Raw genomic sequence first — 24,098 nt, 5'->3', positions numbered from 1 at the left:
TGTGTACTCACACATGCCGCCTCAGGGGTCGTGACCTCAAACCTGCTGTAATTTACGAGTTAACATAAAAACATGGCAGATCATTTTTAGTCAGTCAGCTACTTGTGGTCTGTTTATCAGTCTGATGAAGTGTGAACAATGTTAACGTGGTGTTCTGCTCATCAAAGCGGTTAAATACTATAAGAATTCATGCTGTTGTGTTGTTTTTTAGATAAACAGTAATGATTAAAAGTTCAGCTTCAGCTTTCCACTATTATTCTCCACCCAGACTGGTTTGAATCCATAAAGCTTTTGTACTGGGGGCGTTAAATCATCAGGATATTTCACTGTCTCTGCTCTGACCTCAAAGTGGAGCCTGGTGTCTGGTCAGTAAATCCGTCTTTGTCAAGTATTCATAGTCATAACTAGATGTGTCACTCCAACATCTTAATCTTGTCAGTCTAGCTTTGTTTCTGTCTTCCTTTCTGTGATGACAATAGGTGTGTGTGTGTCCATGTGCAAGACTGTGAGTCTGGTACTAGTGGAAGTTTGCAGACACAGTGGAATCTGCTGTTCTGCAGGCTGATAACAGCAGGGCTATTTTGAGGAGGTGGTGCAGTCTCTTTCACCAGGCTTCACTGCTTCCACCTCATCCAAGCATTTAAATATTTCAGACAAAGCAACTTAGGAAAACAAGGGATCGGATGAATTACTGTTGAACCGTTAACTGAAGAAATGTTAATAAGTCCGCCAGCAGCAGTAAGATGATGAAAATGTATTTGAATACCTCGTTGGTTCATAATTTATCAGCAATTTAACTTTTATGTTGGTAGTGAATGAGAGAAGCATCTGTGTGTAATGCTAATTCTCTGACTACTGTCATAGATCGGAGCGAGTGACAAGGTACCATCCATCACCTTAAAATTTAGCGTTAGCATCAAGTAAGATAACTCTGTTACTGCTTCTGATTGCATTTTAAACTACAGTTAACACTATACATTCTTCCAATTTACAATATTACACCAATAACAATCAAATGTTTAAAGACCATGTGGCTAAGATGATGAGAAGCCGCTTAAAAATATGCAAATATAATCTAAATCATCTAAAATAAGTGGGTTTGATTCTGTGAGCACAGAGCAGCTGTGTTGTGTACTCTATATTGGAAAAAAAATCCAAAATAATGCATCATTACACTGTTTTACTTTGTACTGTAGATGGTAGTCCTTGCAACTCTGTCTTAAAATTTACCGTATTTTGTTACTTGCTGTCATGTTCAAAGCGCATGTTCCATCCATGTATTGTGTATGAGTAATGAATAATTCAGTCGCGGCCCATGCCATGTCAACTTTCTGTCCTCGGGATTTCAAAAGAGCATGCACTAAAGGGGAAAAGGATACCGGTATAAACACTTGCATAAACCCGAACAAACACATCTGCTTTTACAGCACATATGTCGTCCCTCTGAGAGAACAGCTTGCAGACACACTGCACCTGCTGCAGAGGAGGCACAAGCTAAGATACGAGGGAGTGGAGCTCAAGTGATATTCCACAATGTAGGCTGATATGCGGTGGTTTAAAGGGGACATATCATGAAAAACTCCCTTTTTCAGTGCTTGTGCACATACATTTGGGTATCTAGCGTGCCTACCAACCCACAACTGTGAAACAAGACAACCAGTCAGTTTATTTGTGGGCTTTTTTGATTTGGCTCCACTTCCTACATCACATCCAGGCACATTAGAATATATCACCCACAGCTTGAGAACTACCTTCTTCACCAAAACCCAAAATACAAGTATGAAGCTGAAAATGAGCATGCTATGTCCCCTTTAAAGTTGGCAATTTCTGAATGAATCCACTGATCTTAAAGATGACCTATTATGCTTATTTTCAGGTGCATACTTGTATTTTGGGTTTTCTACTAGAACATGTTTACATGCTTTGCTGTTCAAAAAGCACTTTATTTTTCTCATACCGGCTGTGCCGCAGCACCTCTTTTCACCCTCTGCCTGAAATGCTCTGTCTGGTCAGCACTGCTGTGATTGGTCAATCAAACCAAACTCTTCGGACTCCGCTCCAGCTCTGCTCTAACTAGCTTTGTTTGAGGGCGTGCCAAACTAGCTGCTAGGCAGGTATTATGCAAATGTATTACTTGGTGACATCACCATGTTACAGAAGAACAGGCAGGACTTCAGTCAAGGTGTTTCAGGCAGTTCAGGAGCAGTGTTTCTGTGGGGAAGAGTAACTCCCTTTGGTGTGGGCTTTGTAACTTTGCAGACCTTTTACATGCACAAAAAACTATATAACACACTAAAGGAAAGGGGAAAAGCATGATAGGTCCTCTTTAACTCTGTTTCATATGTATCCATCACACCTGCTCAAATGCACCAATGGTTCTGTGTATGCTGCATTTGAATTCTGACCTTTTAAAGTCCTTTTTAGATTTTGTTCATGAAAACATACATCTTTTCAACATGAGTGAAGCTATATTTCACGCCTCACTACTCATTTACATTCCAGGTTCCCCTTCCGTTATGTGGAAAGCATTGCTACTGTTGGAGTTGGATTAGGGCACCCTGCAGAGTTTAGTGTGAATTAATGAAGACCTTTCCCAACAGACCGGCTTTATTTTTAAATGTCAAAGTGTGGACGGAATGACAGAAGAATCTTAAAATAAGGAAATCATCCATTTAAATAAAAAGTGACAGCCAAGCCTATGTGATATCATTCATTTGTGCACCTTTGCATTTTGACCTTTTGACAATTGAATGGGAAAGTAACTAAATAACAAATATCTTAAGTTGATCTTCTGCATACTTTTTGGAGAGCAGTGACAAGTCACAGATCTCCAACTTCTCGTGTTTTTTTAATGTGTTAATGATTCTCTCTATAAATATAATCATTTACACTTCTGTAACTCTCTTGCTTATTATCTGAATCCTTATCTTTTTCATAGCCTATATCATATAGCCCCCTCTAGTGTTATCACTGGATATGTGCATGAACAGGAGAGCACTCTTATCCAAACAGACCTAGTTGCCATTAACAGTATACTTGACAGTTGCCGTATATATTTGACGCTTAATTTGCAGGATCTTGGACAGCCGATGTTCAGCCCAGTAGCGAGACATTTATGACAGAAACTGATGTTATTACCCTGCAGGGGCCTAGATAATGTTATGCAAAACAGCTGATAGTAAATGTATTGTAAAAAATGATCTGTCAAGTTTACACAATAGGGTCTATTCATGCCTTGCTTTGTTTTTGTTCACGTTTTTCACCATCTATTTCTTGTTTGCAGGGTTAATATATACCATAGCCGTTTACATAGTAACTAATAATTTAGGAAAACCCCTGATTCATGAGATTATGCTGTAATTATTGACAGCCTCACTTCTTTCCTGTGCTGTGCAGCAGCCAGCAGAGCAGTCAACAAAGCAGCCAGCATAGCAGCCATGAAGATGACAGCACTCGCTTCTTGACTCCATTAATCCGAGAGGAGAGGTGAGCGATATGTGTGTGTGTGTTGACATGTGTGTTGCCTCATTCTTAGAAGAGATTTTCACTATTTCACTAAATCAAAATCAGAGGATTAAATCCAGGAAACATTGTATTGTGGTCACTCAGTAAATTGAATGCTGGATATACAGTATATAAAGCATATGTTCTATGTTCTATAGCTATATTACAGTGGTTTCAAGGACAAGTCAGGGCACATACAGTGCAGTGTTTTGTGTCTATCTTGTTCACCAGGTCACGTGTAGATTCATTCTGCTGGGATGAGTAATCAACTCAAAATGTCAATGTATTCTCTAATTCCTGGCCACATCAGTCTACTTCTTGCATGCATTCTCCACTAGGGGGCACTTCCTTCATACTGGTGCCCAAAAGCACTGATACATAACCTGTTTCTGACTTTTTTTCATTGTGGCTATATTTCTTCAAAATACAAATTCAAGCCTTTAACTGACATGATTCTTGGAAAAGATTCACCTGTGCAAATGGAGCAATGTCGGTGACTTTAATGAGGACTCCAAAAGAGCATATAGAGGGGTGAATCAACAATCCTTTTTCCGGGTATCTTCCTATTAAAGAGTCATGTAATAGTGGCCATGTGTAACTACGCCTACAGTAATTGGTGTCTCTGCTTCCCCATAGCTCAGTTTGAGTTGGGAGACAGGCAGTATCATTAGCTCTTTATCATCGTGGAATATGCTGCGCTTGTCGCAGGAGCACCGGTGACAGGCCTGGACATTAAATCAGTTATTGAACCTGGTGTGTGTACCTGTCTGTTAGAAGCCTGTGTGTGTGTGTGTGTGTGTGTGTGTGTGTGTGTGCGTGTGGGTGGGTGACTGCCTGGTGGCCTGGGATGTGATATGCAGTTTCATACTTTATCCCTCAAGTAAAGCCCTGCAGCCAGGAGGAAACTCAGTGAGCGATTTCTTGCCTACCAGGAGATTAGGAAGACGATGTGTCAGTAAAGTAGAACCATCTGCATTGCTGAACTTTTTATATGGTCTCTTTGGCCTGAAATAGATTTATGAAACAGAGTAGGAAGAGTAGATTAGTGAGAGTTATTTTTTCTTTGTTCTTGCTCGTCCTGCAACCTGATTTTCAGGGTTGGCTGTCTGTGATTAGTTTCTGTCTTTTGGATTTGTTTTTTAGCAAGATGATTTTTTAAATAATGCTGTTTAGCATCCAACATAAGGCTCCCAGATGTTAGATTTGACCACCAGCACCTAAACGCAGTCAAACAATTTTTTACTAGAAATATGTATCAAATGGCACCCCGATCTCACGGGAAGTCATATTAAAGACACAGTATTACAAGGACATTACGCGTGTCATGAGGACGCATTTTAGGCTTTTCGCGTGTCATTTGTACACCACGCAACAAAACTACGGTTCAGGTCTAGGTTTAGGAAAAACATTATGGTTGGGCTCAAAATAAGTACGTCAACTAAGTAATAAACGTACATGCGTTTACATTGCAGTCAGTACAGACTACATGGCATACAAATGACACACCAAAAGCAAAAACTAAGAGAACTAATTGCCTGCTTTTGCCTTGGGCATTATCCTGGACAACCTGTACACCAAATCTCAGCCAAATTGTACAGTTTTCAGCGCCTGGCAAATGTGTTGAGCTTGACAATTTTTAGGTGTGTAGCCCTAGCAGGGAAGTTTAAAGTCATATCAGATAACCACAGCCTCTTACAAAAAACTCAAGGCAAGAAAATACAGGAATACACCAAAGTTTTCTTCTGTTACTCTGACTAATTTGAATGCTTTTGGTGATGCAAAAGTAACTTTTTTCAGCATCTGCAAAATACACGTGTGGTTAAATAAGTACTGGCTGCACAGAGAAGATGCTGCTGCTGATTTTGTCATCATGCAGGCGTTAACACTGGGAATACATAATTTATCCCCCCAAAAAATGGTGTAGGAATGTTGTTATAAAGACAGAAAATGAGTAGGAATCCTCTTCGTCTAGCCTCGTAGTAACCACCCACTGAGCTGCCTTCGGCTCTGTCTGCCGTTCACTACACCTCCACTCTTTCTCTCCGTCCTGCACTCTTCTCCTCGTTTCTCTCTCTGGCTCTGGCTCCGGCTCTGCCTCCCGCGCTCTCTTCTCGCTCAGTGTCTCCACTTGCTCGAATTAGGAACAGTACCTGTCAAACCTATGGGATTTCTGGCTGCTCTTCTCTTTGCTGTGCTGGTGATAGCTAGTGACGGGCGTCTGCAGCAGCTGCAGGGAGAGCAGCGTTCTGTAGCCGGCTTTAGAGGGCACGGAATGTCATGTCTCCTCTGCAGGTAAAAACAGCTGCATCTCTGCCTGGAGGCTGCACCGCTGCCTCGCCGCAACTCTCACCCCTTCTCGCCGCCTCCGTGTCCGTCAGCCTTGTTTTGCTCTTACTGCGTCTGTTTCTGTTTGTGTGCTGCAGTTTGCTCAGTGTGCTTTGTGCAGCTGCATTTTTCTGGGGAAGTGACAGCAGGCTGCCGGCTAATATATGTACCACTAGCTGTGATTGTAGCTGCTTCTGCCAGATTATCAGGGCATCCGCGTTGGTTCAGGCAGAGAGACTGCTGAAATTCGGATGATGACGTGAGGACAAGTTTGCTCGTTTGCTGTCATTTTGATGTATTTGCATCTGAAGCTTCTGCCAAGTTCAACTCCCCCACTATAACTGCAGATAGGGTTATGTAATATCACAGTGTGACTTTGCTGAGACAGTGTAATATGACTCATCGGTGAAGATGACGCAGCACATGATTGTGAGTTGTGAATCAGGATGACACACTGAGACATGCCATCGCAGTGTAGAGTTTATATTTATATAACTACTGTGCAGTGAAACTTTACTTCAACCCCCACCGCCTCTTTGGCTGGTATTAGCAAGGCAAGTTTATTTGTATAGCACCTTTCAACAACAAGGTAATACGAAGCGCTTTACATAACATACATAAAAGGCATTAAGACAAGATATAAAAGAAACACAAGGCAATGCAAGAATGTGAAAAGGCACTCATAAAATGAGTCAAATAAAATTTACAAAGAAAGTAAGGTAGAATAAGACAGAATAGTATTTATAGTGCAGCTACAATGCAATGCCAACTATGCATAAATAGTCCCAAGTTGGAGCAGATCTCAAGTTTTCTGGGAGTTTGTTCCAGATATGCGGTGCATAAAAACTGAATGCTGCTTCTCTGAAGCTGGACGTTTCCTAACAGAGCAGCAGATCAGAAATGTATTTTGGTCCTAAACCATTCAGCGCTTTATAAACTGCAGTATTTTAAATTATATTAAAATTATATGACAAATAGGTCGCCATTGTACAGATCTGAGAACTGGGGTGATATGATCCACTTCCTGGTCTTAGTGAGGACTCTAGCAGCAGCGTTCTGAATCAGCTGCAGCTGAAATAAAAATAAAATAAAAAAATATATATCATTACTATTATTAGTGATGTTTGAAATAGCAATGCAGTTTATAAACTACAGTGAATTAAAACTGAACTGAGATCAGTGGCAGTGGATTCAGTGACTGAATTGTCTCTCCTCTCTTTTCCTCTGCAGATCTGACAGTGCAGCGGACAAAATCAGGTAAGTCTACTTCCTGACTCCTCTTCCTTTACCTATAGGAGTATGTGAGCAGGCATCGTGTGCCGGCGGGCTCACGGAGCAGAGATACAGTGTGGGACTGACCTCGCTGTCAGTGTCACCCCATTTGCCCCGGCCCGCCCACCCCGCATGTGACACAGATTCGCGGCTTTGTCCGCCAACCAAGGTGTCTGAATGCGCTTTACATTTGGCGAGGCCTGCAGTGAATACAGTTGCAAGCCATGGAATGCCATTGTTTGCTTTTATTGGACAAACAACGCCATACACAAACAGGGCTTTATGAGTTGGACACTATTGTGGAGCTTTTTAGTCTTTTAGCTAGCCAGCCCGTGGCAGGTCAGCACTGTGGACACACACTGTGGGCACAGACACTGTATCCTTCAGGGTGCGAAGGCTTTGCTGCCACAAGCGACACTGTGCCAGTCCTGAAGCAAAGGGGTTCAAGGCACAAGCTGAAAAGGTGAGTGATAGGTAATGATGGTTTTAGTCTAGGCAGAAATGTGGGAACATTTTATGAATAGCTGGTCCTCCATGCTTAACTTGGTGGAGGAGAACTTGAATATGCATCGATTTAGTACCACAGTTCATAACTTGCAAAACATTTAGGACATCTTCCTGATGCTTGGTTTCAATAAATGTAATCTAATCTAAAGCATGGATGTATAAAGAGAACTGGATACAGCGTTGGAGGTGGGCTCCCGTTCATTCCTATGAAAGTTGGCCCATGAAGCCAAAATGGCTCGACCGCTGAGTGATAAATTACCTGGATCATCCAACGATCTTCTGCATCCATTGGGCCCATAGAGCAGGCGCAGTAGCTTTTCCTTTAACCCCGCCTCCCAGCCCGCGGTACAGCCTTTAGGACCTAATGATTTAAATAAGGGCTATTCAGGTGTTCGTACAAAATGATCCGCTGAGCTATAGATATCTCTTTCCCAATGTAAGTCTATGGGAAAAAGTCTTTTTGGGCCCAATGGCATCACGTGACGGACACGGAAGTTGTAATTCCACCATTTGGCCACTACGTCAAATTTGCGTCAAAGCCCGGCGCTCCTCCTGGGGGCTTGATCCAAAGTCAAGGATTTATATGCATCTTTAACTATTCCGGTTGTATTTATTTACATCTTCTATCTACATTTAGTTCATGTGGGTTTGCACATTTTTGCTTCATGTGTACATGAGTGGCATTTTTCCCAAATGTTGTCTGGTGGTACAAATTGTGCGTTATGTAAGATAAATTGTAGCTGTGAGGAGTGATGTTCACGGCTTGCTGTGAAGCCATAATGCATGAAAGCCCTTTGCTTTTTGGCGGGAGTGTGTGTGTGTGTGTGTGTGGTGTGTGCAGTGATCAGTCAAGAGAAGTGGTGTTTGTGTGGCATGGTTTCAGAGCTGAGTGAACATTGTTATTTTGGTGTATTTATGTGTGTGCACTCTGGTATGTGTGTGTCTGGTTTGGTATGCTCTGAGTGGTCAGTCATGCGAGATGACTAGCGGGCCGGGTTTAAACCACTAGGAGTCTCTGTACTCCAACACACAACCAGGGGATGGGTAATGAACACAGTTTGTGTTGTCACCATCTTTCAAGCCCGTAGTTGTGCATTTTAATGGAAATTGAGGGGAAGTCAATGTTTAAACTCCAGCTGTGTCAATCTTGTGTTGAAGTAGTCAGAAAAATATTATACTTTGCAGATGATGGACTGTACAGTTTGAAAAAAACAAGCTTTCATATAACAATGAGTTAATTGCTACATGTTGAGTGAGATATATTGTATGTCAGAAAGTCACTTAGTTAGAAAGACTAAGTGATGTTTCTTTTTGTTTCTGAGTATCAAGAGTGTTGTCGTCACTTTACATCTCTAGCAAAATATCTGTCAATATCTCAAAGATGTGGTTTGCTTTTGTGACTTCACATGGATGTTTGACGTTGACTGTGCAGAATGATGTGTGTGTGCAGAGTTTGACACTTGAAGGCTGCTGAAGGGAGACATTTGCTCACCTTTAATCTGAGTTTATAGTGTGAACCTACAGCCATGATTTTGTGACATGATTACAACTATTTTTGAAACGAGAGCTCATGCACACATGTATTGCTAAATTCTAGATTATGCTGCTCTTACACCTTTACAAAATGTGAAAGTCTGTCTCTGCACTGTTCACACTGGTGGCAGCTCAGCTCAACTGAATTTTCTAGGGCTGTCCCCTCTAAGTCTATTAGTTGTCTAATTGGTCGTTTTGGTCTTAGTCGACTAAGATTTCTTTAGTCGATTAGTCATTTTTTAATGCTTTTTTCATGCTGAATGATTTATATCCAAGAACCTTATGAGCACATCTCTGGTAAACACAAGATTTAAAGTGGTGTTTTTGTGTGACTCTTGTGGAGAAACTCAGTTTCACAGATCTGTTGATTAAATCAACTAATCAATTAGTAGACAAAATCGTATGAATGTTGGTCGACTAAGTAATTCTTTGGTTGAGGACGGCCCTAGAATTTTCCTACAATGTTCTTTCCTCATAGCAAAAAAAGAGCACATACTACATACAACCCATCTAAAATTATTGTTGAAGTTGTTGACATGATGGCCAGGCAAATAATTGTAACTGTAGTGCAGTCTTTCAGGCAATGAAAATTACATTTAAAATCAATGCATCCCATATGACTGTAGTCTCATATTACAATATTGATAATACATAAATAGTCTCCTGGATGTTAAATCTGTTTCTTTACCCCTTGTAACCCCACTGCAGGTATTTCCTAAGTGGTCATGAGCGACACAAACTGCACAGGATCAATACTTAGTTTGTTATAAAGCAAACTGTAAATAATGCATGCAAAAAGCCCTCCGGCTGGATAAAGTGGGCAGGATGGAAGTGCACTTGGCAGTTTGCATGTTTAAAAGAAGAGTTGGAGTCAGTTGGAGTCAGTTGGAGTCAGTTGTTGTCGGTGTGTCTGCGAGGCAGACGGACGCTCTGATGTATTCGATGGCTGATAAAATAAGTGGCTGCTGAGTTGAATAATGTGAAAGGGGCTGATCTTGTCCTCATAATGACTACCTACCATAGACTGCTGCTGCTGCTGCTGAGATTCTCCCAAACAGTCCCATCATTGTACTTTCTGCCTTTGTTCTCATGTCCGCATTGCTCTTCCGCCGTCTCAGTTGCCGGATTATCGATCATCGTCTGTGGTTTGAGACATTAGCTTCCAGTGATGGAGGTCAGCATAATCTGATCTCACCCTTTACTTTGTGCGGGAGCCTCAGAAAAGCGAGGATCCGACATATTGAGAAAATGATACTCACAAATAGACGAGTTAGATGAGTCTCTTGTTGCGGATGACTTTCAAAGAAGGAAAGGACAAATCAGTACAGTCGAGCATAATTCACCCAAGCAAGGCTCAGATAACATATTGTATTTAATTATTATCCGGTTCTAATCCAGGCTGAATTCAAGTCAAAAACTGCAATAATGTATTTATTTTTCTTAACTTGTTCGTTGTTTTTAATTTTTCAGTTTACATTAGTTGTAGTCGGTGCTAATCTCTTCATCTAATCATCTTCATTCATTTCCCTTTATTAGAGTACAACTACAGCATTGTTGTTTTCTGTCTAATCTTATTCTAGATTTATTAGTGCTATCTGATTCCTCCCTAATGATGCCTGTAGTTGCACACCTGTCCAGCTCCAGCTGCACTCACAATCATATCAGTACATCCACATGGTTATTATGATGCAGACAATGTTTTTTGTTTTGTTTTTCAGTTACCATTAATTGTAGTCATTTTGGTGCTAATCTCTTCATCTAATCATCATTTGTTTCCCTTTATTAGCCTTACATTGTTGTCCTGTTTAAACTTATTCTAGATTTTTTTTAGTGCAGTCTGATTCCTCTGGGCAGTCCTCCTTAATGATGCCTGTAGTTGTACACCTGTCCAGCTCCAGCTGCAAACAAGATCATATTAGTACATACAAATGGTTATTATGAGGCTGACAATGATGTAAGTGTGTGTTTTCTGGTGAATTTGGGTCATGGGCTTTGCCGGGGTAGTTATGTCTGCAAGATGCTACGAATTCATGACGTATTTGTTCCCCCTTCTTCATATTCATGTGTGCGTGCAGCCACCGCATCACTGATTGTGCTCCTCACAAAGACGGCGCGATGCTTTGCTCGAGGAGTGCGAGTGCATGCCTGCAGCTTGTAGCGCAGACAGAGGAGGAGGAGGAGGAGGAGGAGGAGAGACAGAGCAAGTGAAGCAGGGGAGGGAGGCTGGTGAAGCAGGGAGAGGAGGAAAGGAGGTGAAGGACCACCCTTATCGAGCATAGCCGCTCGCACGGAGCCTACCAAAGGGACCTTCCCACACACACACCATGGCCGGCCAGCCAATCAGAGCGCTCGCATCCCTGACCCATCCTCCCTCGTACAACTGCTCATCCATGGCTCAGCGAAGCAGATGTGAGGTGATGCGGTAGGAAGCGAGGCTGCGATCCACCTGGACAGAAAATTGAAAGTCACTGTGTTTTTGATTTAGAGGGAGGAAAAGACGGCGGTTTGATAAGAGCTGTGAGGAAATGTTGGCACGGAGGAGAACACTGGTTTAGATGCGTTGGTGTCAGGATAGCGACAGGCAGTCTGGACATCCTGCGGCTTCTGAACAGGCATTTTTAGCTTAACAAGTGTTGCCTGTATCACCTCTGTTTGCAACTTCAAGTTTCTGAGCCGGTGACGTTATTTTTTTCTCTCACTGATTTTTGGATGTAAGAGAGGAGGACGAGGGGGATTTTATGAGGCTTGGCGGTGATGACAAAGCATGCTGGACAAGTGACAATCTGACAAGGAAACAGCGGGACAGAGATTGAGGAGAGGCCATGAGAGCCAGGAGAGAGGCCAGGATGGTGTCTGCCTGTTCACCATGCACAAACATAAGGTCAGGTCTGATTTCTCTTACCTTTTCTTTAGCTCTGGCACTTTCTTATTCTGTAGTCTTGAGTTTGATCAAACATGCATAATGGATAAGGTGCAGGAAATTGATATGAAACTAAATGTATGACATGAATAACATCTTATATTACAGTGTGTAGCATTGATAGTATTTGTAAAGATTTACATTTTTATACAAGAGATAAATCCACAGACAGGCGAAACGTTGACATGACACATCTCTATATATCTAATACTATCTGATTTGCACTGTTATAAGAAACCCCACCCTGGTTATTTTCAAATACTCCTCAATAATTTATTATATACTATATAATCCAGAATTGGCTGTCTGACAATCATCCTCTGATTATCAGCTGAATTAACTAGTTTCCACTGCTATTGTTCTGCAGCTGTACCCTTTTGTTTGACCTTTGCTACGAAAATGCACCCGCTTTCTCTGACTTTTAAATGTCAATTACATTATTCTGACATGTTTAAGGAATTCAACAAGCCTTTTACATCATAAGAATAATGTAAATGTGCATGTTTAGCTGTTTTATACATTTAGTGCTTCATAGAGAACTGCCAATCCGTGCAAAAAGCTGTAACTGCAGTAAATATTCCTTATATTTATTCTCGTAGGTGTGGCAGGGTTCATATTAGTTTCAGACTGGCTCTGCAAATTCGGTGTTCAAATATTCTCTTTTGTCAGCTTTTCTTCTCTTCAGCAATTCATTCAAATAGGATGAATGTGTCAAAATGTATACATGCATTTACCTTAACCTGATGAATGCAGGGCGTGGTGGAATAAATCACTGTATGTCAGTGTTTCTGCAATACACCACACACACACACACACACACACATTTGAGTTGAAGGGATTTTCCAGCGGGCTTCAAGGCCTCCTAAATCTCCGCTGTGATCTCTGCTCCCCAGGTCCATTAGGGGCAATTTGGTTAGATTTAGTGTGGCTGTCGATGGGGGATGCCGGGCGGTCCTAGCTAGTGCTGCTTTAGGTTACCACTCTGTGATAAATATTCCTGGCAGGTATTACTGTGTTACCCTCACATAACTATCTCTACAGCTCTTACATGAATCAGGAATGAGAGTCATTAAGGAGCGAAGGGAGTGCTAGTAGCTCGAGCACTCTTTGATTCATTATTTCTATTATGAGGCAATGATAAAATTAGCTAATTTGCTTTAATGGAAAAAAGCGATTGCCGGCTTAAGAGTCTGTGTCACAATCCTTCTATAAAATGGACTCGCTGCTCCACACCTTTTGTAAAATGGTGATAAAGTAGTGCCAATGCCAATCATACAGTAAGGCTTAATGTGTATCATTTTTTTCTTTACAATATATTAGAGCTGGTTAATCGATTAGTTGTCAACTATTAAATTAATGACCAACTATTTTGCTAATCGCTTAAAAAAATCAATATTCTCTGATTCCAGCTTCTTAAATGTGAATATTATTTTTGGTTTCTTTACTCCTCTATGACAGTAAACTGAATATCTTTGAGTTGTGGACAAAGTAAGACATTTGAGGACGTCATCTTGGGCTTTTGGAAACATTGATCAGCATTTTTCACAATTTTTTTACATTTTATAGATCAAACAACTAATCGATTAATAAAGAAAATAATCAACACTGAAAATAATTGTTAGTGGCAGCCCTTCTATAAACATTTATCTGTCTATATAAGTCTATGGTTACATCATTTAAAAATACTTGTGGCTGAGTGTGGAGAGCACACAACCCTTTGGCCATTGACACAACTGGGTGATTTGTTTTCCCCACATGACCCAAACATTCAACTCAATTACTCAATAAGTGGCACTACAATGCCAACTTAAATCACTTATATTTCTACAAATGATCAAGTATCAATATCTGCAAAATGCTAGAATAGATTGGGATTTTTTCCATGATCTTTTCTTCAAATTGTGGTCTTCAAAACCACAGCAAACTTCATAGTTAACAGCACCCACCACCACCACCACCACCACCAGCACAATCTCCAAGCTAAAAATGACACAAATACGTCTTATATAAGAATACTGTGACCAATCTTTCCACCACTAGTACCTGGTGTGCTCTGCTCCGTTGCTCTCAGCTTTGACGCGAAACACCAGTGAGCTTTACTCTAGTCCCATTTCCTGTGCATTTGAACACCTCCTCTGACTGCACTGTCCATTTAACTATTACATTTGTATTAAAACACCCACTGTGTGAAAATATGTGGGCTTTCATTCTATGGCTCTAAAATGTGAGGTTCATGGGTAAGAGACTTAACTTAAAGGACCAGTGTGTAACATTTAGGGTGATCTTTTGGTAGAAATGGAATATAATATTAATAAGGATGTTTTCATTGGTGTGTAATCACCTGAAAATAAGAATTGTTGTTTTTGTTACCTTAGAATGAGCCGTTTATATCTACATAGAGAGCGGGTCCCCTCTCCACGGAGTCCGTCATGTTGCACAGGCATGTTTCTACAGTAGCCCAGAACGGACAAACCAAACACTTTTAACTTTTCCTGCTCGGGCCGCAGTCGATAACGTTACTCGCTCCCGTTGCCGCCGCTCTCTCACTCTTGCTTCACCACTCACTTGCCACATGCACACACACTCTACGCACTCTGCTCTTACAACAACTGGTTCTAGAGAGGGCCATTCGTGTTTTCGTATAGGCCACAGTAGCAATCCTACACTCTTGGCGCTCGGGAGAAGTTATAGTCTGCGACATCACCACAAGATACCGCCAGATCCTACACACTGTTCCTTTAAGGTGTACAAATTCGTATTTAAATGTATTCCAGTTTGACATTTTTTAAAATGTATATCCGTAGCAGTTAATGTAAACTTAGCCTAGTGTTGAGGTGAGTAAACATTATTTAGGAGGGATCAAATAAATGTTGCAGCACCCCTTGCTAGTCTACACAGCACCCACTTTGGGAACAACTGCCTTAGATACAGAATTTTCAAAATAAAGCTCAAAACAGAACATACTATTCTTTATCTGCAGACTCTAATTTTTAAATGGATTAATTGGAACTATTTTAAACTATTTCTAGCTCATTCTCAAATTCCAATAAATAATAGTCCAAAAAACCTTCCACAAAGCTTTTCACCAGTTTAAGCTGAGTCATTATCATTCACGGCCTGTATTTTGGGCTGTTGACGTCCTTCACTGTAGGTGATTCATTAAGTACCCCTGTCTGTAGACAGTCTGTCACCGGAGCACCCACTTACCTTTACACAGGTCTTGTTTTCATGCTAGGTGGACATCTGCCTCACTGGAGATATGCCATGCACATATACCATTTAATGGTATGAACTAAACTAAATTTAGACCTGTCCATATCCGTCCACTGTTGGAGCTGAAATTGATACCAATCCATTTGTCATCAAGCCCACTTAATGTACCGTCTTATTAATGGAGTATTGGTTGCAGGGGGAGGGGGGGTTGGATTTCTGTGAGATAATGAAGCTGGAGTTCATTCAATCCATTGTACCACTCCAAGTAGTAAATTGAGGCACTTCCAGTATGTGGGCAAGAATACGGAGACTATATGGAGCAGGCTAGAACCAGCCGTGATGCACATCCAGCCCATCCTGTATCCATCTGAGTGGGCCATGTCTCTTTACTGCTGACTAATCACAGTGCCACTGGTGACTCACGGTGCAATTCACATATGTTCACCAGCAAGTCAATCCCGCTGATCACGCTAAATGTCTACATCTCGCAGAGCAACATTTAATGCATTACTTTTTTCTGCAATTAAGCACTCTTATCCAGATGCATATCCACAGGGATCAAATTTAGGTAGGTTAGATCAATTTGTCAAAATGAATAACTAAACTCCAAAGACCTTAACAGTTAAATTCAATTCTTTGTGCCAGATTGCCTTTCTGAAACATATCCATCTTTAATGGAAGGTCTGTTTTTCAGGTTTCATAAATCAAGTGGTGTAATCTGTAATCTGTCTCCTCTGAATTGCCTTCCACCGTAGCGGACGTGATTGATTTCCCCTCTAGCTGCTCCAAAGGGGCCATGGATTATTCTTACTTAGGGCTTCTTCTGTTCCTCTGCATCCTACGTTTGCAAGAGAAGGAAGCACCCAGGGTCAACATTTTAAACATCCACTTTCAGCTTCTGAATATTGAAGGCATTTTATTTTGCATCTATCAAGCAGCAACACAGCTACAAATGTTGATGCTTGTGTGTTTAATCTCAACAGGAAATTCCTCAGTTAATCAATTTCTCTTTGTGAGAAAATTTTAAACTTGATTACCTCACTGGCAGGCATAAGATCTGTAGACGGTGCTGCACAGCCGAAAGAAACTTCTCAATAGGCGCTGGAAAAGCTCAGTCAGGGGTAAAGGAGTGGGAAGAAATTGCTCTGACTGGAGAGGCAAATGTATTATCAGGTGCCACAGCAAAAAAATGAATTGATTGAATAGATGGAGGAGTGGTTGAGGGCCTCTGATCACAGTGATTCATGGTACATGTGGGCGCTCTGTATTGAGTCACTGGCGGCTGAAAGGATTGCACTTTGCATGTCCAATAACACTTTGCTTTACTTTATACGTGCACGCTCTAAAAAGACACACAAATGCACATGTAATTTTGTGTGAAATGTTAGTCTCAAACAATTCTTGTTTGTTTTGAATTGCCTGGATTGGAAAAGCAAATGTCAGAGCATATTTACGACCACGTTAGGGCTTGTCATTTGAACTCGAGCACTCACCAAATAACCGTACGGAGGCGACTGAAAGCGCGTTTTTGGTCCTCTTGAAAGAAAGTGTGCTTTGTTTTCGTACCAGTGAAAAGGTTATCTGAACCAACTACAGGAAACACAAAATAAAAGGTTTCTTACCTTTTGTGAAGACCAGAAATATAACCAGAATATAACAAAAAGTATAGTCCATTAGGATTTTTTTCTGTTTGTTTTTTAATCTAGGGACTTCTTGAAACTGTAGCAGACGTGAGACACCAGTATATTGTAGTTAGCATCGACAGCCATCAGGACAATCACGTCATGAAAAAGAAAAGATAACCTACCAAAACCTCTCATTCACTCTTCTCTACCCTCACTAATAGGCCAAGCAAAAGAAGTGGAAGAAACTGATATGGAAACCTCAAAGGTAGGATATAACTCAACAAGCAAAAGACACTCCACACATGAGCATTGACATTTTATGGCTTCATGTCATTAAACCAAAGATTACCCATAGGGGTAACACTTTATAATAACCCTCATTTATAAATGTTAAATTGATAGTAATAATCATTACTAGTAACTGGTTTTAATTAACTATAAATTTACCATTTATAAATGATGGTCATTATAAAGTGTTTCCTATAGGCTTCAAGTCAAGTGATTCATCCCATCTGAGAGTGTCATACTCACGCACCCCAAAAGAGGGAGCTGTTTCATTGTGGCATACTTTATTTAAATCCCACAACTGCGTCTACTTCCTCTCCACTTCTCCTGGTCCTCAGATTTCACATTGTGTGAGATCCAGGAACAAAACTGCTGTAGCATCACTTACTGAAACACTGTCAGCATTGTCCTCTGCAGGAGCACCGCGGGGTTAGAGGTGGGGACACGAGAGTCATTTTGGTTCCAATATGGCCCGTCTGTAGTCTAAAATATAACCACACCGAGTACTGCTGTAAGGGCAAGACTGTAGAGGAACTGGTAAAAGTCTCTGCTGTGATTTGAGGTGAAAAAACATAACAAAAAATGGGCAGTCCGCTGATTTTACAGGGGAAATGTAGTCAGGTAGTGGTGTTGCCACGATAGATGCACGATAGATTTTTATTAAAAGTTAAATAGCATTTTGTGTGTCAACTCGCTGTTGGAGAGAAGAGAGAACAGAAAGTGCAGCTGGTACCGTGTATTGATACTGAGGAAAATGAGTATTGAAACCGTTTAAAATATTCAGTATCGATATGTATCGATACTTCGATATTGTTCACAACACTATCAGGTACTAAAGATCTGGTGAAGAATACAAGATCAAATGTCAGATATAATGTCCCAAAGGTGTGCATTTGTGTCCTCTTAGTGCCAGATTGGTAGATATCATAAACTTGAATAGCATCTATTGGACTACCTGAGGAGTTTTATAAGACAGAGCTACGGTTTGTTGTTATCTGAGGACATTAGAGAACAATCTCCCTCTCTACAATATTTGACCTTGTTGATGTAATCCAGGGTTTCAGGTTTTCATTCACAACGAAGGCTCTTTGTGATTTGTGATTCATGACATTAGCTTTGCAGATTCGATCCCTGCGAAGTTGAGGTGTTTTTAAAGTCCGAGGCCTTGCTGTGGTGATTGTAGCTTTGTCACAGTGAGTGACGTGGATCATTTGTGAAGCTCGAAATAGCTCAAATGCCGTCCTTGAAGGGCTTGTGGGTGATAATGGCATAGCAACCAGTGGTAAGCAAATGTTAAGTCAGTGTGTGTGTATGTGTGTGCTTCTGCATTGTGTTTTCCCTGTCTACTTCTGTATGTCTGACTGAAAACATTAGGCAAGGTCTGCATTTGGACCTGAAGCGGGCAGGCTGGACCGCTCCCGGCTTCAATGATGGCAGGGTCGTCTCTGTGGCAACAGCCCTGAGTGACTAGATGGAGGGATTGTCTGGGAGGGGTCAGTCGATATCTCTCCACCCCAATCCCTTATCCCATCACCACTCTACAAGCAGAGTCCTCTAATATAAAAATAGTTTTCCTTACTCTACCTTCAAGCCTGTCAGAAAAGTTGGACGAATACAGAATGAACATGGACTTATTTTATGCAGCTGCTTTGTTTGTAATCAACTTGCCTGTTTAAATAAAGGTTAAACAAAGATTCCTCTGAGGACAGAGCATGAGGACACAGATGGGGTTATTCTCTCACCCGCGGTGGTTTGCTTCTGAGTGTTACCAACAGTGAACAACCCCTCAGCGACAGCACATCTGACCACGTTGGCTTCCACACCACAGTATCTCACGCTCACTGATGATGAGGTCATGCGGAGCTATTTCATAATTGCGTGATGACTGAGCTGGCGTTGTGTAGTTATGTAATTAGGAACAATGAGGAATAGGTGTTGATGATGACATTTTTGCACCACAACAGTTTTTTTCATTTTTGTCTTTATTGTAAAAAAAAATATGACAAAAAAAGACCAAATACATTTTAAATATTTGCATTAGTTAAACAGCTTCCCTTAAGTGACTCTGACATTTCTGTCCCTAGACAGGAGTGTCAGCAGTGATACGGTAGCAGCTATAATGTACCGTATACCCTACACTACTGGATGTGGACTAGATGTGGGGATATCAGCAGAACCTGATCTCTCTCTGTGTCGTCGTGACATCATTTTTCTGAACAGAGCGGCTGTGTATTTGAGGAGCTCAGGGTCATGGATGTGATGAGTCATTGATGTACTGCATAATAGCTACAGCTCCAGTTTAGGCTGGAGATATACAATGACTTTTTGTGCCTTTCAGAACTGTCCCTTTAATCAATGCTGCAGTCTCTTAAAAGATGTAGCAACAAAGGTGATGCAAAGAAATTACTCTTTTGACTCAATTTGATAGCATAGACTGGCTGGCTAAAACTCTACTGTTACAAGTGTGTGACCGTACTGTATCTGGATGATTAACATTACATGCATAGCTTAAATAGCGGAATGGAAAAGTTGAAAAAATATAAGAGTAAAATAAATGAAATTGTATTAATTTACTTTGATGATTTAACTATTTAACGGTTCTAGTTATTGATGTATTTGGTTATATTTTGGTCTCGTCCAATAAACTTTTGCTACATTTTGTCAGTTTTGGGGTTTCATCATTTTTTGTCAGTAGTACTTGGTAAACAGCCACTGGTGTTACTTCGAATACACAATGTTTGTTCATAGCTAGAGATGCACCAATCTGACTTTTTCTCTCTTTTGATATTAGCTAACAGATCCGATACCAGTGCTCTTTTCTTTTCTCTGTGATTGCTTTGGATCATTCTTTTATGTGTAAGGTAGGGCTGCACAATTAATCAAATATTAATCGCAATCGCGATTTTGGCTCCCCACAATTAAATGGACGTGATCGCCTGCGATGTTGACGTTTAAATTGCATGTTCTGCTTATAGAAAACTCTGCTGCATATCAAACCAAGCGCTTCCTAAACTAACAGCCAGCCACCAGCTGGCGATCGAGATGTTTTGGCTTCACTTTTGGGGATAGATATTATCTCTACAATCAATGTGTTTATAATTAAATTGAGAGCATCAAATTGTTTATCTAGCCTCTTAATGTTGCCAATTTTGCTCTCAAAGTGCACCAGATTGATGCATTTAACTTTTAAATGTATGTGGATCCCAATCCACCTAATAGTCGGTATTGGGGCTGATATTGACATATCATACCAGTGTGTCCCTATACATAGTCTTAAGAGTATCAGTAAATATGAAAACAGTGGAGGACAGAGAGTGTTACCAGAGCTTTCAAATAATCAATCGTCAATCAATTAAAATATTTAATCTTGATTAATCGCACATTTTTTTTACATCTATTCAAAATGTACCTTAAAAGTGAGATTTGTCAAGTATTTAATGCTCTTATCTACATGGGAGTGGGCAAATAGGTTTGCTTTATGCAAATATATGTATATATTTATTATGGGAAATCAACACAAACCAATGACAAATATTGTCCAGAAACCCTCACAGGGACTGCATTTAATTTAGCTTAAAATGATTTAACTGTTACAGTATGAGACACTTTAGTTAAAATCAAGATGTAGACATTTTGAGAAGAGTAACCAACAAGAAACTATGGTGTTACTATACATTCGGCGAGTATAGCTGGGAATACTCACTGACGTTATTTCCATCAGTGGATGTCTATTATCTCTTTCATGTTAAACCTTTTGTTTAGGTTAATAGAGATAATCCCAATCTCCATTTTCCACCACCTCTCTTCTTCCTCTCTTTGTTTAGTAATTATGAGCGTGTGTTTGTTGAAAAAGAAACCTCGGCCTATTTCCATCCTGCTTGCTGCAGCAGAAACAGGAAATGGAAGGCTTTTTTTTAAAAATGAGTGCTTTAATGTCAGCACGTGCCGTACTTTGTTCTTTTATTCATGGCACACGTGACAGCAGTGCAGAGGGCCATCTGTATTTCACTTTATCACTTTTTAGGTTGACCTGATATTGAACATGATATGTATCCCTCACAGTGTTGCTCTTTTTTTTTTGCAATCGAACATAGTCTGTCATTCATCATCACAGTCATTGTTCTGTCTTTCCCGCTCCCTCCCTTGGCTGCTTTTATGTTTTAGTCAATGTTGGCTGTCTGCAAAGTGTCAGTTCTGTCCTCAATGGGATTTCTGCTGCTGCTTTGTTTTCTACTCTGGCTTTCTACTGAGCCGTGCATTGCTGTCCCATGTTTGCATCTGTTTAATCTTATTCTGTTGGCTGTGACTCTGTTAATCAATCATTTAAAACCAGTTTTGCACCATATTTTCCATGGAACACGTTTGCATACTATACAGTATATGCCTGTGTTTGCAGGCTGTGAGTGCATTTCTGCTCTCTGTCTCCCCACTGTGGCCTCCAGCGCTCGGATTACCCAACATGGTCAGATCAACAATAAACAAACAGCCTTCCAGTCACGTAGTCACCCGTTTATGATCAGATAGCAGAGATCAATCTATGAAAACAGTACAAGCGTAATCCATAGTGTGTTACAGAGAAGGGAACGCCCACCAGGCAGAATGGGGAGAGTCAAACTGGCCACGGCATCCAATCCCACAAAGCAGTGTAGAAGGATTAATCCAGATTATCTGCCAATGCTATTCTTAGAATTAAATGAAAAATCTCGGGGCCAGATTAGGGTTCAAGGAATGCTAAAAAAGAAGCTAATGCAGAAATCACATGACGGCTGTTTTGCTGACTAATGATTGACTGCTTTCTGTTAAGGCGTGACTTATACCATGAAATATGATGGAACCTCTTTTCATCTTTTCTTCAAGCAAATTTTAAAAACGAAAACAACCCAAAGTCAGGTATTTATTTTAGAATGCCTCCTATAAAGGACACATTGAACATGTATTCAGGAAAACAAAAGTGTAAAAACAATTTACTTTGACATTACAGTAAATCAGTTCCCGTTTTTGCCTGATGCGAGTGGGAACACCTTTCTTGATTATTTGATCCTAACTAGTATTGTTAGCTGTGGTGTGGTCAGCAGGGGGCGTCAGTGAGAGGAAACCTCTCTGACTCCCTGGTTGACTCTTCTCTGGAGGAGCTGTCCATTCAGCACCACCAGGGAGCTGCTTCTCCACAGCAGGCTGGACAGAGCACGAACAAGAATCAAACTACAGTAAGAAAGACAACACAAAATAAAGTAGGACGGGCTTCAAAACACTTAAATGAGACCAATTGTTTGTGCTGTTGCTTAAAATCCATCTTTCAATAATCAGGCATGGTATTATTTGCTGACGTCCTCTTGCTGATGGGGTGGGTTGGTTTGACTGAGCAAAATGCAACGGTTAGCCAGCCTCTGTGTGTTAAAACTGAAATAAATAACTTCCTGACATAACCGGCTATGGTCTACCCTAATGTCTGGAGGGAATTTCTTCAAATTTGGCACAAACGTCCACTTGGACTCAAGGATGAACTGGTTTTGGAACCGAGGAACCGAGGTTCGAATCCGACCCGCGGCCCTTTGCTACATGTCGTCCTCTCTCTCTCTTCCCCCTTTCATAACTAGCACTGTCACAATCTAATACAAATAATTAATTTGCTAATTATGACAATTTCACACAAATGTCTAATAGGATTAAAAAGATGAAGTGATGACATTTACAGACATGGATGTAAACTGCAACTTGACTGGTTGGTGGAAGCATACAATGGCGAGACGGTAATTGTAGTTTAGTGATGGCACATGGTTCTTCACTTTTGCATTTAGGTATAACACATCTATTTTTCAATAATTATTTTTGACAGGTACAGCCATAGCAGAAAACGTACATACATAATTTTTTATAAAATAATATGGAGGGAAATTAACAGTGCATGCTCCTCGATGCATCAGTCACATTAGTAGAGGAAGCTGGGTCGAGATGAACTGCTCGTCCATCACAGAGTGCAGGTGACATCATACTGATTGAACTCTGTGGCCTTCATGGATGTTGAAGAAGATTAACAACACTTTGACCTGATGAAGATCGAAGCAGGATCGAAACATAGTCAATCCAAATATTGTAGAGTAGTGTGCATACCTTACCTTTTTCTTTACATTCAGGATGTTCCCAGGAATCATTGCCACCACGGTGATTTATGTATGCTAGCATTAGCAAGGTTCAGGTATTGTTTCTGTTTTTTTTCCATTAAATTGTAAGCAAGCCACGACTAGGTGGGCAGCAGATGGACTCTGTGTGAGATGACTTACTGTCCTCTTGCTTGACTGAAGCTCAGGCTACAGCACTCACTGCTTCACCTGGGAAGGGATTAGAGCGCTCTCATATCTTTGCCTCTTTTCCTCTCCTCTCTTTTCTCTCCCCGCAGTCTTACCGCATTTGCAGTAGCCCATTGGGAGAGACAATGCTGGCTTACAATAGAGAGAGAGTGTGTCCTCCTGTCTGCTCTTGCCTGCCCCATGGCGCAGAAATCAAAGATCCACTCACCAATCCTCTTTCCTTTGAGAGTTTTTCATAATAAAAGTAATCACGATATGGTCCGCGGTGCTTTTAAAAGTCAGCCGCTGCCAGCTTTTGATTGCTGGTTATAAATTGTTTTATGGAGCCCTCTACAGCCCGAGATACACATGTGCACGTGCAGAGACACAGATACACATTGTATTATATATTTGCCAGGCTGCCCTTTAGAATAATTGACCAATGCCAACTAAGACTCACATTCACAAAGTCATGATTAAATATGTTTTTAACAATCTGGCATGTTTCCATTAATCTATGCTACTTAATGCTACGGTTTGGAGTAGTACCTCTGTCCATTGTTAGAAACCCAAAAATAAAAAGAGCACATACCAACTGACTTGACATCTGGCAAAGCCCAGCCCGTT

The 24,098-nt window shown here is 40.8% G+C and overlaps 1 protein-coding gene and 1 long non-coding RNA gene across 10 annotated transcripts in view; one reads left to right on the top strand and one right to left on the bottom strand.

Moving 5' to 3' along the window:
- gramd1bb (GRAM domain containing 1Bb) overlaps window positions 1–24,098 on the top strand; it is an 83,367-nt gene that overhangs the window by 6,781 nt on the left and 52,488 nt on the right. For 8 of the 9 annotated variants that reach the window (XM_037775858.1, XM_037775859.1, XM_037775860.1 and 5 more), the window contains exons 2-3: window positions 3,397–3,486; window positions 7,060–7,086. In XM_037775858.1, the coding sequence (XP_037631786.1) occupies window positions 3,397–3,486; window positions 7,060–7,086 (117 nt within the window). Of the gene's footprint in view, window positions 1–3,396; window positions 3,487–7,059; window positions 7,087–11,873; window positions 12,023–17,120; window positions 17,165–24,098 lie in introns of those variants that run through there. The other variant, XM_037775868.1, reaches the window with a different exon arrangement.
- The window catches only part of LOC119491682, a 28,456-nt gene continuing 9,681 nt past the window's right edge, over window positions 5,324–24,098 (bottom strand). Inside the window, exons 3-4 of the long non-coding RNA XR_005207639.1 lie at window positions 14,333–14,344; window positions 5,324–5,334 (exon numbers count right to left, since the gene is read on the bottom strand). This is a non-coding gene — a long non-coding RNA (uncharacterized LOC119491682). The remainder of the gene's footprint in view (window positions 5,335–14,332; window positions 14,345–24,098) is intronic.

This window comes from Sebastes umbrosus, chromosome 7 (genome assembly GCF_015220745.1).
Source record: "Sebastes umbrosus isolate fSebUmb1 chromosome 7, fSebUmb1.pri, whole genome shotgun sequence".
Lineage (NCBI taxonomy): Eukaryota > Metazoa > Chordata > Actinopteri > Perciformes > Sebastidae > Sebastes > Sebastes umbrosus.
Note: the sequence above shows the minus strand (reverse complement) of the source record. Positions and strands in the feature narration are given on the sequence as shown.